Here is a 17,340-nt window from a genome sequence, read left to right on the forward strand (position 1 = left end):
TTTTCCCTAGTAACAATCTAATTACTGATATCAAAAATTCAAATTTTTAATTGTGTGGTGGGGTTGTTCCACCACATTAGCATGCAGTACATTGTGGATATGTGAAATTGGAATTTCAACTAGTGGCAATGTTAATATCAGATATTTGTAATGTGATTGTAACTAGTAAGAAAGCCGTATCTTTAATTACTCTTCAGTTTCATGATATCTGAAATAAACATTTCCATTTTGTGAAAATCTATAATTCACATCCTGCACGTTATGCTGCCTCTTATGTTTTTAAAACAGTATTTTAAACAATAGGTATTATCAAATGGTAAAGGTTTCAAACAGTAGTACACTACACTGTTGTCACATGTCCTCTGTATATTGCATGTTTAATTCAGCGCATGATGTCTAGTATCATATCGGAAATAAATACAGCTATTTTGCATTTTAAATACAATTTTGTGTAAAGATGTCTTACTGTAACTCTTGGCAGTTCGATCAAACAATGTGCCAACAACTTTTTTTTTTTAGAAATCATGGCTTTTGTTACGTCTAGTTCATTCGTCAAACTTGTGATAATGGAAGGTCAAGTTGAGCACATTGTATTGTAGGAGAGTGTTCCACAAAATATGCTCTATGTACTGCAGTAGTAGTAAGAGTACGGTAGTATGCCATTCCAAACATGTTTACTCTTTTTTTTTTTTTTAATAGAAGAAAAAATATATATATATATCTAATTCATAAATCCAAACAACATTTGTGTTTCATGCTTCACCTGAAACAATGTGGGATCATTGTTAATCTCCACCAACTGAGCAGATCAACAAGCCAGTAGAGGGCACTGTATGAAGGGTTTCATTGTGTACTGACACACTTTTGGCTCAGAATGTGTGTGTGTGCGTGTGCATGTACTCACTATCGCATTTCATCCCTTGGTGTATGAGCCCATACAGTAGAGATCCACAGTGGTCACAGAATGTAGGGCTGGAGTATGTGTGTACCTTAAACTTATGTTTACTGCGGGGGTCCTGAGACACAAAACACACAAGAGTCAGTGTATTCATCTATACCACCACATTCCACAGCTCACTAGATAATATGCAATAATAAAAAATAAAAAAAAATATTAATAATATAATGCATCTTTGCAGACAATTTCATAACTTAACGCAGCTGTTAGCAAATAAAGAATCTGACCGCAGCCAATCAGAAAACCTGGAAGCGGCTCTCTGCCAATGATGTGTGTTTGGGGCAGAACTACCTGTTTGTTTGAACAATGGACCCTTTTCACAAACTGTGATTATGTGTTTCCAGCTTAATTTGGCAGGGAAGATCTTGCAAACTTTTTTTTTTTTTTTTAGTTTAAAGGGATATTTCACCCAAAAATGTATATTCTCTCATCATTTCCTCACCCTCATGCCATCCCAGATGTGTATGACTTTCATTCTTATGCTGAACATAAAGGAAGTATTTTAGAAAAATATTTCAGCTCTGTAGGTCCATACAATTCAAGTGAATGGTGGCCAGAAGTTTGAAGCGCCAAAAACAACATAAAGGCAGCAAAAAAGTTATCAATATGACTCCAGTGGTAAAATCTATGTCTTTAGAAGCAATATGATACGTGTGGGTGAGAAACACTTCAATATTTAAGTCCTTTTTTACTATAAATCTCCACTTTCACATTCTGAAAGTGAAAGTGGAGATTTATAGTAAAAAGGATTTAAATATTGATCTATTTCTCACCCAAAGAGATTGCATCACTTTAGAAGACATATATCAAATGCCAAATGCCAATACAGTTAATTTTGAGTAAGTGCACCTCAATCTTCAATGGAAATTAATCAGATAAAATATTAGGAAATAAATTAAAAAAATATATATATAAAAAGACGGAATTAATTACGGGGCATTTTTAGCCCCAACATTTTGAATTAGGGGGGCATTTTTGTTATTTATAGTGACATTTTTGCCCCAAGCCCCCACACATTCTGACCCAGGTATATCAACCACTGAAAACCCCCATGATAAAGATGGCATATTCAGTTTAGTAGTATGCTGCAGGTACACTCTGCTACTATGTGGCATAAACAGTGTCTTACATTTTTAGCAGCTAGGGGGCGCCAGTGTAGAAACCAAAGCAAAAGTGTCAATGAGCTGCAAAGATTACCACAAAAATAGTGTGGCACAGTTTTGAATATTGTATTTTTTCTTCTAATATTTTGTTAGCTGGCAAAAGCTAAAAAATAAAGAAATAAATGAATAAAAACTAATCAACACCTTTAATCATCTTATCTGGTATTTTTCTTGTGACCCAATAAAAACAGGGTCAATTGACAAGGGTCAACAAGCAAAGCCTTCCTACCCATCAGCAGCACTTTAGAGGGATGCAATTATGATTACTAGAAGGATGATGAGAATGGCACTTCATGCCCTGGCGAAGTAAAATTCACTAAAAAGAAATATAATTGGCTGCAATGCAGAGATAATACACAACACAGGAAGCTTGTGTGTATTTGACTGTGTGTGTGTGCCTGCTTTTACACATTAGGAGGAAGCGCGGTTATAAATAGAGATTAGAGAAGAGAAAACTGATGTCTCTTGCCATGTGAATACATTTTGAGAGCGTCCACATGATTAGTGTTAGGCTTCATTAAACAGTATTTAATCAGTTACCACAGAATAAATATTTAAACTGCTCACCAAGCAGACTTTATACATGAGTATGCGCGTGTCTGTGTGTATTGCTTAGTCATACGAAGATGTTTTATTCAAAGAAAAGGAAGTGTATTTGACTTTCAGAAATGATGGCGCAACAAGAGGCTGGCTGACTGAGAGGGCGGTGGGTGCAAGGGTTACTCCGATATAAAATTTTGGCTTCGGTATGAAACCAGCCCTGGTACCTCGGTATCGATACTAACTCGATACTTATAAAAAAAAAATTAAAAAAAAAAACTCCAATTTTGGATGAAATTACACAGAAAATTACTTGTCTAAAAGAATGGCATAAAGTCTTAGAGATACAAATAATGCCTTTTCTGTATTAATTTTTCTGAACTCCATATTAAATGTTATGATCAAATTATGATTAATCAAATACATACTGTACAGCTTTAATCAAATTAAAATATAATACTTTTCAACTAATATATATATATATATATATATATATATATATATATATATATATATATATATATATATATATAAGATGCACAATAGTGCTTTACAGTATTAATGAAAACATTAAATGAAAACAATATGATTACCTGAGGCAAAAGGCTGCCATGGCTGAATCACAACATGCTGATATTCAGTACACTTGCTTATGTGATATTGCTAACAGATAATAATACCAATAATATGGCCATTTAATATTATATTATTGTTACTATGTGTATTACTGCGACTCCTTTTAATTTTACACTTTTATACAGTAGTAATATTTTTCTGTCGTAATGTCTTCAATTTCACGCATCCAGTCAAACAAAGCTCTCGTTTCAGCGGGACTTTTATTTTGAAAGATCTTTGAAGTTCTTCCTGTTTGTGAAGGGTAGGTTATATCAAGCTTATATCACAGCCGTTTATACACTCAACACACTGATCTGTGGCTCTGCAGATGGATACTATTGGACACACTGCATGAAAATCAAGCATTAGTAATGTGTGTTGCGTTTGTGTGTGTGTGAAGGAGATGACAGGGCAGAGAGGCACCTCTTAGTCATACTGTGGCACGCAACGCATGTGACTGTATATTATTTCATTAAATGACATCCTTCTGCTGTTTAATGATCACTCTTGGACATATAGAGGCTTTTTTATTATTATTTTCAAATGGTCATTGATTTCATCTCAAAACTTTCACATTACACTACATTTAGCTAATGGCAGCATACTTTAATATGGTACTGAAATTAACAACAAGATGATATCGTACTGTTTTACATTTTTAGGTATTGTGATCTTTAGTTAGTACCAGTATACCGTGCAACCCTAGTGGGTGCGCTGAGATAGTTGTTTGTTTTCTGATAAGTTCACGATACTTACCTCTGATGCGGGGCCCTTGTCGGCTCCCGGGCAGGAGAAAGTAACAAACTCATGGCAGCGTTTGTGGACCACAAAACAGCACACTGGGTAAAGAGAAAGAGAACTATGAGGTACAAGACACATGCAATACAAGACAATGTGGTCCCCAAAAGTATTTGGACACTTAAAGACAAACTTAAATATGTATCATTGCATTAGATACCAAAAATTAAAACCAAGTGGCAATTATTTTAAGAAAAGACGGCATAAGCAAACTTTACAAGCATAGTGAAGTTTTAGGTTTTAGCCCAATAACAAAACAAAAGATATACTATTCAAAATGAAGAGAGTATTTGGATACTTTCTGGTTGTCAACCGTTAATGGAATGTTAATGTGTGAATGGATTTGACACAGGACACCTGTATGAACTTGAGGGGAACTGAATTCATACATCCACAAAAAAAAAAAAAAACACTTAAAAAGATGAGTAAAATAGGGTAGAAAATTATTGGAAAAGGTCCAGCATCATTTCTTTGCAGATGTCACTGGGTTTGATATTTTGCTATCGAAAGCAATGAAATTCATCAATTTTAAGTTTGGCTTAAGCGTTCAAATAGTTTTGGGGCCACTGAATATATGGGTGTTTCTTCAACTCTGGGCACTTTCATGTCACAGGGATTGATTTTTACTAAAACAAACAGATATAAACTTTCTTCTTTTTGTTACATGAATGTCTCAATTGAAAACTTTTTACCAGGCCATCAGCATTTATTTTTGGTGTTTTTCAAATACATTTTATGTACAGATTTTATTGTTTTAGCCTTGTACCAGACCCAGACATTCAATATGACACAATACATTTTGATTATAAAAATACAAATTATTATATTTTTAAAACTATGAGTGCAAAAAAACAATTTCAATATTTATTGTGTAAAAATAATTTTTTTAAACATTTACAACTGTTCCACAGTTGTGACATCATTTAACACCACTCCAAACAATTTTGCCCCTAATATATATACACAGTTGCAATCAAAATTATTCAATTCAAAGAGAATATGACATCAGTAGTCTCGGTCTAATTTAGATTTGTTGTTTCCTTCTTAATCACAATGACCTTTAACCCTCTAGACTACAGTTTATAATGAATTTGCATACAAAGATGAAACTATCAGTAAATCAACAAATGAAAAGCATCCATGTGTAAATAACCTTGACATCAATACAACAATGACATGTTAGTCTTTTAATGTGGTCTAGGTATATTTGTAACATTGTGGACCTGAGCCAAACATCTTGTTATGTGTCTAACTGCCCAATTGATTACTACTGTATAATATATAAACCACACAATCTGGGGTTATGTACAATCACAATGTGCCTTCAAAACTCTTTTTCTAAACTAAATGTACTCAAAAATTAAAATGACCCTCATGTTGGTCCAAACTCGTATTAATTTCTTTCTTGGGTGGAACACAAAATGAGATGTTAGGCAGAAAGACAGCCCCTGTCACCATTCACTGTATGGAAAAAAACATGTCTTTCTGCCAAACAACTCAAGTTGTGTTTCACATTTTGTGTTCAGGAAGAGAATGACTTTAAATGCATATATCTGCTAGAAGCTGATTTGATCAACTTTTAAGATTACACTAATATCTAGATATAAAAGCCACAAAACCCAGTTTTGTTATAATGGAGTCTCCAAAGTAAAATTAGATGTAGAAATGTGAAAAGATATGACAAAAAAAGTCAGCAGATTTTGTCTGGGTCTTCTTAAAAGCATAGAACAAATAAAAACCGGCTAAAGAATAATTACTATCTCTCATCTCACAATGCATTTAACATCTAAAGCTGCAGTCACACTACACTTCGCACTCCATTCACTTCCGTTCATGCGCATCTGAATTCTGGTGAACGGAAACGCTAGCTCATATGAAGAAATTTCGCGTTCCACTGCGCTCGAGAGTTTGGTGAACAGTGCAAATTCATATGGCGAGAAGACGTGTGACCAATAGAAGATCGAAATGTCACACACTTGGTTAACTACAAAGAATGCATTTTTCAAAGCTGTTATTGTTGCAGGAAAGTGATTAGATGGTATATTTTTTAATAATGATATTATTTTTAATTTGTAATTTATTATTCATAAAAACCAGAAGCCCTCAAGTGTGACACATCCTGTGCATAACTGACTGCGGCTTAAATCTAATCCTTATTGAAAGTGTCTTCTCTCCTCTGACCTCAGACTTGTAGAAAAGATGTCTTTTCAAAGAACCCTAATAAGAGGAAGTATTTTCTGAATTGTGAAAAGTGCAATGTAAATAAAACTGACTTGGCAGCAATAAAGAAACAACAACAATCAGATACAGTACATACACACAACACAAAACTAGAAGTTAAAGACCATTAATCACAGGGGATCTCTTGCATTCATTATTAACCAGACTATTAAATATGCATTGATTCAGAAATTATTTATGAGGTTGACAACTCAATGGCAACTGATGTGATCTGTGATTTTACTGCAAACTCTCTCTACCCATCCATCTGATACACACGCATTTACGTGCATTTATTTTTAATACCCTGTAGGACCTGACAGACCAGGTAAACATAAATACAAAGGTAGAGGTAAAAGGGAGGGAACAAAATGCACACACAAATGGTAATCTAACTAATCTAGCACACACTGATTTTCCAACCACAGGTATTTAATGTTGGTTACACGAAGGAGGAGGTAGGACGGTCGAGTTACAGCCGCCCACACTGTGGCCAAAGGATCTCCCCTTTCTGTGCTAACAGTCTATTCTATTCTGTCTAACCCTGCCCCTTTTCCAGAGAAGCATTCCAGGACATTCCCTCCATAATCGGTCAGCTGTTGCCTAGCAACAAGACTTAAGGGTTAAAGAGGGTGGAACGGCTCTCTCCGCTAAATGTCAAGTTTATAGCCTGTCTCGGATTAACTCTTGACAATATCACCATTATAAACATGCACACATTGTGTATTGTTATGATAGGACACACTTCTCATCCATGATGTCACAGACATGTTTTCTTTGGTAGCTAAGCAAGTTCAGACCTGTTCAGTATTTAAAAGTTTGACCTTTTGTTCTTCTCAAACACTTAAATATGGTACAGCAGCAAAGGAAAAGCTGCTTTGGCAAACACTTAACCAAATATGGGTGTGATTCCTTAGAGCATCAAAAACTTCTAAACACTATTGTACCCTGAAACTTGCCACTTAACCATGGATTAATTGCTCCTAGATTTCCTAGAATAATGCTGATGTTTCTGATTATAGTCAACAATAGGTTTCTTATTCAGAACCGGTTTAATTTTTTTGAAATACTGGAACTGGATGATTTTTATGGCTTTCGGTTTAACAGTTCTCAAATGTGCATTCTTGTACTGCAGCATGAAACATACAGCACAACCAGTATAGTCTGATTCCCCCAAAAATTGCACATATGAGCCTGTTCTTTTGAATCTGCAATGCGAAACATACAACCTGACCAGTGTAGTCCGATTCCCCAACAAATGGCTTTTATGAACCAGTTCTTTTGAATCTACAGTGCAAAACATACAACGTGACCAGTGTAGTCTGATTCCCGAACAAATGGCTCTTATGAGCTGGTTCTTTTGAATCTACAGCGCAAAACGTACAGTGTGACCGGTGTAGTCCGATTCCCGAACAAATGGCTTTTATAAACCATTTCTTTTGAATCTACAGCGCAAAACATACAGTGCGACCAGTGTAGTCCGATTCCCGAACAAATGACTCTTTTGAGCTGGGTATTTTGAATCTACAGTGTGAAACCTACAGCCTGAGCTGGGCTGCTTTTCCCAAAAGCATCGCAAGCTTAAGTTGATCATAGAGAACATTGGCGCCAATAGTTTCTACGATCTACTTAAGCTTGCAATACTTTTGGGAAATGCAGCCCAGTGTAGTATGATTCCCAAACTAATGACTCTTATTAGCCAGTTCTTTTGAATCTACAGTGTGAAACCTACTGTGTGACCAATGCAGTTCCATTCCCATTACGAGCCGGCTCTTTTGAATCAACAACACAAAACATACAGTGTGACTAGTGTAGTCCCGAACAGATGACTATTATGAGTCCGTTTTATTGAATCTACACAACAAAAAAATACAGCACTACCTCCCAAACGAATAACTCTTTTCCGCCAGTTCTTTAAATAAAAATTACGTACTGAACCGCAATTGATTCATTTCCAACTTAAAATGAACCAAGAATTGTTAACTGTATGTGTATTTGAGGCTTGAGAGACTTAAATCAGAGTAATTACTGGATAACAGTAAGATAAACATGAGTTTTGTTCTAATAACTTATTTATAAAATCAATGAATTAATAAAATTCTAAATAACATTTTCAAACATTTCCTTCACAAAAGTAATACAAGAATCGTTAATGGAATCATTAAGGCACTGTGATCGTTAAGAGGAATCGGAATCATTAAATTCTTTACGATTCATATTCCTCGTCAACAAACAACAAAACAAATGGGAACTAAATTTTTACAAGTCAGTCCACAAAAGTTTAATACTTATGGCGCAGACACATTTACCTTTGCACGGCGAAATTCCACGGGCGAAATAAAGTCATCTTAATGGGAATCCGCACGACTGTGAATGTCACACCATGGACTTCCGGTGGCGAAGAATTTGCCCTCGTGGATTTTGTGTGGAGTACGCCGCGTTGACCAATAGGAAGTTGCTTGGTTTGGCAGTGACCTCTGCGTGGGCGGTGCTTCGTACAGAGCTACACTAAATATTCACAATGGACAAGGGTATCTTTTTGACTGCGAGTTTCTTTTTAACATCATCCTCACAGAGTTTTAAGTGCAGCACTAAAACAAGGCTGCTTGGCATTTTGTTTTTTTGCTGGTTTCCCACGCACTCAACACTCGCCCATGCCTTCTTCGCCCGCTGAATTTTGCATACAAAGGTAAATGTGACCGTGCCTTTATGTAATAGCGATTTTGATGCTTGTCCTAGCAAGCACTACTCATTAAAGTGTATTCAAACTGTGCACAAATGGCAAAATTAGGCCTTTACACTCATTCATTATGGAATCTCTGAAAATGGAAATCCCACAGCTACATGCATCTTAATTAGAGTCAAGTTCATTATAAATAAGATCATTCTTTTCAATTATTGCCCTCCAGTCATTACAGAGGTGTGATTACAGAGGGTCCATGCAGTTAGTGATGAAGGGGCTCTGTAGCTGCAATCAGTTTGTCTCTGTCCCTTTAAAACTTTCTAAGCAACGTTCATTGCTTTTTAGCCTTTATTTTTACTAGACAGCAAAGAAGACAGGAAAATTAGGGAGGGGTTGTCCCTGTGAGTCAATGGCATGTCAGGAGGACTACCCACTATGCCACAGCTCTGACATAGCCCAATTTTAGAAAGAAAAACTTAAGTTGTGTGCCTAAGTGCAAAGTATACAGTGAAGGTCTTGCTTGGCCAACACATTACAAATGTGCACTCCTGCTGTAAATTCTTAACAAACATTCTTGTGTTACTGTGACAGTAACAAACCTCATAACTCGTGTGTGCTCAGGTAGCTATAAACATAACAACAGTGTAAATAATATTAACAAACCTGCTCAGCAAGATTCTCTTTAAACTGATGCTCTGCAATAACTGTAGTTGACTAAAATTACTATATTATACACTAATGCCGGCTATAGCGCAACAGTGCCAACCCTCTTTTTCAGCTGCCTTAGTTCCAGAAGTATTTTTCTCATTTATTTGTACCATAAGTTTTTCATAAAATTCTTCTTAAAAGAGTTCTAAGCCATGAACAAACCCAACCAGCTCCGAGGGCAATCACAACATTACAAAATTTGATTGGAAGCAAAAAATTATTTGAAAATCGGACAAAAGGTACAAGACTGTTTACTAAACGTCTTTCGAGATGGCATGACTACAAGTTCAATCCCCTGAAGCATTACAAAAGACGCTTAACTGAATTTAAAACGATGCAACAAAACTATTAATTATAATTATAGAAACAATACATTTTACGCAGTGCGTCATGGAAGTGGGCGGTCGATGCGGAGCTCTTTTGGCGCGCTTTGTTGGCTTTGATTCTCTGATTGGTGGATCTTTCTCAGCAAGATCATTGATACTGTAGTTCTTCACCAGGAATTCCACTTTAAAACACAATTTAAATTTTTTTTTTTTATTTAATCCAAACTGATGGCTTTAACAGAAGCATATACCATCAACAACCTCGGAGCTCACGGTAGGTTTGTCTTTAAAAGTTTATAAGTTATCGTTAAAAACTAATTCAGCTATGGAGAAAATTATTGCGATATTATATTTCGGAAAAAGACTGTTGTGTGCCATAGCTCCCCTTGGTGGAATTTCAGAGAAGCAATCCCGCTCCAATTCCCACACCTTCAAAGCACATTTTACGCATACCCATTAGCGAAAACCACAGCCAGAGCTTTCCTAAACAGGCATGAAAAGTTTCCAGCGACAATCAAAAACTTAAAAATGCAATCATGCAATGTGACCAAATCACAGCTAATTAAAAAAATACTACTTTTCTGTTCTGCAGAAGAAGAAAAAAAGAGAATAATATGGGTTTGGAACAACACAAGAGTGAGTAAATGATGACAAGAATTTCATTTGTGGATGAACTGTGCCTTTAAGTATCAGCCAAGTGGAATCAGATATGCAGCACTCTTCTGACGCCACTGAAAGTATATGCATATTTTTAAATTATAAATGTACATACAATAAATGAAAACTTGATTGATAACAAAAACGAGTAGCAATTTTGAAATTATAAAAATGATAGTGTTACATATTGTTTAACCAGTAAGGCTGCAACTTATTTTGCATATCTTACAACAAATTATTTTGATAATCGATTACTCTAATGATTATTAGAACGATTATTTGACTATTCGGCGATTATTGCAACGATTAATCGTTAGCCCTTAACTAATTATTCAGCTTGTGCCCCGACTTAAAAGGTTGTAATAAACATGCTTACTAACAATAAAGAGGACGAAATCATCTTTTAAAAATACCTCTAAATGACATTCACTGAATTAAAGGGAAAAAAAAAACTTTAATTTTAGTTTAATTCAGTAAAGAAATTCACTGCAAAAAATAAGTGTTTTTGTCTTGTTTTCCATTTAAAATTGTCTAAAAATCCTTAAAACAAGATACATTTACTTGAGATGCAACATAAGATATTTCGACTTGCTAAAGAATATATCTTAAATATAAGTGTATTTTGTATATAATATATTTTTTCACTTGGTTATACTTCTGTGAGTGCAGTAAAGACAAAATATACTTATATTCAAGATCTATTCTCTAAAAGCAAGTCTAAATATCTCAGGTGAATGCATCTTTTTTTAAGGATTTTTAGTAATAATAATTTATTATTTTATATAATTTATTTTTAATATTATATTCAACATTCTCAGATAAAAATGTTTTCTTCTGCAGTATAGCTGCTTAAGAAAATGTACATTGTTTTAAAGGAGTTTTAGATATTTATATGGGAAAACAAGCCAAAACAAAAACAAATCAAAATCATATTTTGTTGCAGTGAATAATGGGGCGAAGACTACCCTCTCTCACCTTTCTGTTCACTTCAATCCATCTTTAACTCACAAAACAACAAACTCTCTCTTATTAAAGCTGCATATTGCCAATTTTCTTCACGATAAAAAATGGACAGTGACGCATATATTATGAATCGATAAGTCGCAAGTCATCACGTTATAATCTAGCTGCATTAAGCGTGCACGCTCAAGGGATGAGCATCCCCGTGACAGATTGTACATCAGCCGGGTGCAGTTTCAATCTCTCCCCCTTAGATTGGGGAACTCATAGAAGAGGCGCTGACCGCACAGAGAAATGCCCGTTTCGGAGTTTGTAGTTATTTACATGACCAGCTTCCTTATTATTTGAACTTTAATAAAGCTATAACGCATTAAATATAACTGCAGTTAAGATGCAACACCGGGGTGTTTCCTTTAAAGAGCTCCAGCTCCACTTACTCCACAACGAGAGTGCTTCTGTATTTACTTATTTTATATTTTTGCATTACAATTCCCTCATACGTTGCGATCTACATCACCTGAAGCTGTTTGGAAGGTTTAGAGTGCACTGGACTGTGAGCTGTGTTTTCTTCCTCTCCTCAGTCAGGCGCGAGCTGCAGTGCTGCTCTTGCGCATTATCATTAATATGATCTCATGAATATGAATACATTTAATATAATCTCGTTACATTAAATGAGATCAAACGACTATTCGACAATTACATTTTTTGTCGACAATTTTTTTATTGTTGACGTTGTCGATAACGTTGACTAATCGTTTCAGCCCTAATAACAACACAGTTCCATTTTGTTTTAATCCTCAGTAATTTAATACAACCCTACCTGCTTGGTTTTCTACATTTAAATGAACATGTTCTCACTTGACATTACAATGCCTACATAAACAGCATTACAAAAGATGGCATAATAAAAAAATAAAAATAAAAAAAAAAACATTATAATTGGCTGTATAGGTAAAAATGCCATTATTAAAAGTATCTTTTGTGTATTTTCTAGTGTGTCTCTGTTAGCTTTAGTAGGTTCAACATCAAAGGTAGCCTTTAGTTAAGCCTCTTGTTTGCATTATCTCCCTCTTCCTTTTCACCACCTCGCTCTTTTCACCTCAGTCTAAGTCTAAAATTATTTGCCAGTAAAATTTAATGGTAAATATAGCTGTTGTGCTTGTAATCGAACACATCCCTTTGTTACCTGAACTAGGTCAGGGAAAAAAGCTCTGACCTACTCTCGTAATGCTTGATCTAACTTTATTTTTCACTTCTACCCTCACTTCCCCTTACAAACTCATACACAAACAAGAGTTGATAAATGAGCATGTATACTTCATTATATATAAGAGATGGGACTTATGGATGTGTAAATATAATCTATTAAAATGAGCTTTTTTGGATTTTAAGACCGTCCATCCGTTTTCTTTCCAGAAAATAACATTTTAAAAGTGTATAAAAAGTGTTTAAATGTTCTAAAAGTTAATTTATTTCAACTTCTAGGAGTACACTAACAAACAGAGATGACCTCCAAGATTATAGACATGGACTAAAAGCCACAAATCTCCCATTTTGATTTCATGGAGTCTTACAAAGTCAGCTAATCTGCTTAAATGCCCACATGAACAAACAAACAAATATGACAATTATTATTGTCAAATGAGAACTGTAATTAGTGCACAAAGAAGAGTGCAGCCTGTGTGTGTATGCGTGTATGAAAATATGAACTAGACGGAGGTCTAAATGCGCTTTGTTTCATTGATCTTTATTTCTTGTAAGTATGTTTGTGTGTGTGCCCACATAGTAAATGATCAACATTGAATGCTACCATATCGCTAAATCAGCAGCTGCTTAAACTGGCTCTCCCAGAGTACTGTAACTATACAGTATAAACACAGTGGATATGTACTTCTGCTCCATTTCTTTAATACACAAGAAGAGAAAGTGAATCCATACAAACTTTTGATTATGCAATATGTCAGTGAGTTAAAATTGGTACTATGCCAAGTGTGCATTGTATCAGGAAGAGAGATCGATATGCAAATTAGACAAATCAAAGAACTCATGTTGGCAGGCTTTCATAAAATTGTTGCCAGAGGAAAATGTTGTCAGAAAATGAAGGGCTAGTGTATGGAAATATTTAGGAAGCCAATCAAAGCCGGTGTGCATTATTTTGCAAAAGTTATGCACATCAGAGAGAGAAAAGAGAAGAATGTTGAAGAGAGATGCTCTGCTAAGCATGATAAAATATACTAATTAATTCCATAAATTTGTTGGAGACCATGTGGAGGAAGAAAATACAGGAGCGAGGCGTTATTTCCGAGCTGGCCATTTGTGTTAAAACACGCAGATGACAGTTTCAATCTGACAATAGTGGTGTAATTCATAGTATGTTAACATATCACCATTAAGATTAAAATCTTCACTTTTTGGAAGTTTGAATACCAAAGTTTTTCTACATGTCTATTTGTATAAAAAAATTAAAATAAAAACAGTGAAAAAAAAATCACTGTGCTGAATATTTAAAGCATACGCAGCTCTCAGTTGTGCCCAGATATGTGGGACATTTTTCTGTATAAGTCCAGAAATAGTGTGTACAGCCTGAAAACCTGCATGACTGGGCATGATATACTATAAGCAGGATTACATAAAGTGATAGTTCACCCAAAAATGAAAATTCTCTCATCATTTACTCGCCCTAATGCCATCCTAGATATGCATGACTTTCTTCCTTCTGCAGAACACAAACAAAGATTTTTAGAAGAATATTTCAGCTCTGTAGGTCCATACAATGCAAGTTAATGGTGACCTGAAATTTGAACCACATAAAAGCAGGATAAAAGTAATCCATACGACTCCAGTGGTTTAATATATGTCTTCTGAAGCGATCCAATCGATTTTGGGTGAGAACAGACCAAAATGTAGCTCCTTTTTCACTGTACATCTTGCCATTGCAGTCTCTAGGCACTATCATGATTTCAAGCTCAATTACTCTTCCTAGAGCTTTACGCATGCACAGAGCACTAGATGGCGCTTGAAATCATGATCGCCAAGGAGACTGCTGATGTCAAGATTTATAGTGAAAAAGGAATTCGATTTTGGTCTGTTCTCACCCAAAACTGTTTGGATCGCTTCAGAAGTCATTGATTAAGCCACTGGAGTCTTATGGATTACTTTTATACTGACTTTATGTGCTTTTTGGAGCTTCACAGTTTTGGATCCCATTCAGATCTCATTACATTGTATGAACCTACCGAGTTCTAAAAATCTTTGTTTGTGTTCAGCAGAAGAAAGAAAGTCATACACATCTGGGATGGCATGAGGGTGAGTAAATGATAGAGAATTTTCTGTTTTGGTTGAACTATTTCTTTAATAGCATATTTTGTACTGAATGTCGCTTTTAACTGAAAACTTGAACTGTGTTCTTCGAACAAGATTACTTACTGTAAATGCTGGGTCGAAGCAGGTTGTCACATCTATTTTAAATGCTGATTTAAAAAAAAATTTTTTTTACAATTGATTACAATTGACAGCGATTTCCATATTTGTTGGCCATGGCAATGTTTTGATATTTTTGCACGTCATCTTTTCCATTATTTCTGTTTTAATTAATAGTTTTGCATTTCATAATTGTTTAAATGTAGCTGGAAAGCATTTCAATAGCCTCTAATACATTGTAAAATGATATGTTGTGAAAAAAAGTTTTATTCTCAAATCAGAGTCAAACAGCAGGCTCGTGACAATTACAACCTCATATAAAGTGATAACATGCCCCACTATAGGGTACATTTTTGTTTTATATTCCACTGGGCAATAAATGTTCTTTGTAGTCAAGGTCTATACAGAAGTAGAAAGGATGCCAACTAGCCCTAGTCTCCCCTGCAATGAATCTAGTGTAGCAATCAGCACTGTGATGTAATAACTGTGGATGATGATAATGCTTTTTTAACTGTCCATTAATGATGCGAGTAGGAGGTGATGTGTTCAGGAAACTGTTGCCAAACCTCTAGTATGATAGCAGATCAGTCTCTGACATTTCACTCCACTCATCAGTGCCTGAGTATTAGTATTTCATACCTGAATGTTCACTCTGTACATGCACAAAGGGAAAGGGGCCTTAGGTGCCTGTGCGTTGAAGCACAAAAACCAAATGTCAAAGCCAATTTCTTCAACCCACCACCAGAAAAGCAAAGGCTTCGCGAATATAAGCCTTGCACTCATTGTTGCAACACTGTCCACAATAAAAAAAAATCAGGGAAACAGACACAGATACCATGTAACAGAACATAAACAGTTTCACCCAGTGAAAATGCGCAGACATTCAGCGCTGAAATCTCTTACCTTGACACTGGAAGCCTTGCTTGCCGAAACCCCTGCAAAAGAGATGAGACTACAGCTATAAAACAGCACAGACACCAAATCTGGACGCATTCCTATGCGCTCAGCACCAAGACACGCGCCATATTCCGCAAATCTCCACATGCATTGCAAGAAAGATGATGGTTTAATAGTAGTTTCTCATGATACTACTGACATTTATTTTTACTGCAGAGCCTAGATTAATGTGCAATAGTTTACCCAAATGCATACAATGTGTTTTTCTGGCAACTGCACTGAAATATATATCTCTTCTAGTGATGTGCAGAACTGCAGCATTGCGTTGGACTCGTTGTACCGAGTCGCTGGTTGCGCGAATGTCTTTTCCCGTCTGCGCTCGGCGTCTTTGTTTAGTTTTGGCACTACTGCGGATGTTTGAGTGCGTTCAGACGCTTGTGGTGTGTTTGTGTCAGGAGGGGTTTTCCTGTCACGAGCATCAAGTGAGTCACCTGTGCCCTTCGCAACCGTCAAAGCTGCCCCCTAAATCACCTCTCGTACCAACCCCCCATCACCCCCCCCAACATAGTAACACCGACTCACCAGATGAAATCGGTGCAGTGGCTGCAGAAGGTCGGCTGCTTGAAGAAGCGCGCGATGAACTTGTGGTCCTTCACTTCGTGCACGTTCTTCTGCCTCAAAGCGCCCTGTCTGGCGAAACCTCGCGCGCCCCCCTCACCCTCATCAGTGCTGTTCGCTGGCACCGCTGGGTCGGCCATGATGGTGACGGTAGCGTTAAAAATCCGCGCGTCGAATAGATACAGTGGGTACAAATCTCTGCGATTCGACTCCGACTTGTAGACTGCGCCGATGTACGGGGTCTTGCTCGGTTTGAGCTTCGCTTCCCGGTTGGTCGGCACGCGAGCGCGCACACGCCTGCCTCTCCCCAGCTGACTGTTGTGCCGGAGCGCGCGGACAGCGGTGCTTCTAGTGACACTGTAACCACGCCCCCTTTTGCACAGTCGTTTTGAATAACTGTATTGCGAAATGAGAGAAATATTTTGGTTGTATATCTTAGATGAGAAACCCGTCCATATTTATATAAATAAATAAAGAAATAAATGAAGTGACTTAAGTGACAGATGCACATGCTGATTGGGTTGACATACAATAGAGTACTTTTGGGAAGTTGATATGTCATGGCGTGACTTGCTTATTTTCCATTTAGTTCTAGACAGCATTTTGCTGATTCTTTTATCATTTCAATGCATGCATTTTTTTTTTTTTTTTTTACTTGGGAGACTACATAGTATTTAAAAGTAGGCCTACAATATAAAAGTATAATATTTGTACGCACTGGGCTGTGCACACGCATAGATGGCGCAAAGGAATATTCCATCATGGCACCAAAGTTGT

General features: G+C 36.3%; 1 protein-coding gene across 1 annotated transcript in view; it reads right to left on the reverse strand.

Annotated features, from left to right (window-relative positions):
- The window catches only part of prkcba (protein kinase C, beta a), a 41,402-nt gene extending 24,495 nt beyond the window's left edge, over positions 1–16,907 (reverse strand). Inside the window, exons 1-4 of the mRNA XM_051702179.1 lie at positions 16,528–16,907; positions 15,952–15,983; positions 4,033–4,115; positions 905–1,016 (exon numbers count right to left, since the gene is read on the reverse strand). Coding sequence (XP_051558139.1) covers positions 905–1,016; positions 4,033–4,115; positions 15,952–15,983; positions 16,528–16,703 — 403 coding nt within the window. The 5' untranslated portion in view covers positions 16,704–16,907. The remainder of the gene's footprint in view (positions 1–904; positions 1,017–4,032; positions 4,116–15,951; positions 15,984–16,527) is intronic.
- Between the last annotated feature and the right edge of the window lie 433 nt (positions 16,908–17,340).

Source organism: Myxocyprinus asiaticus, chromosome 7 (genome assembly GCF_019703515.2).
Source record: "Myxocyprinus asiaticus isolate MX2 ecotype Aquarium Trade chromosome 7, UBuf_Myxa_2, whole genome shotgun sequence".
NCBI classification, from domain to species: Eukaryota; Metazoa; Chordata; class Actinopteri; order Cypriniformes; family Catostomidae; genus Myxocyprinus; species Myxocyprinus asiaticus.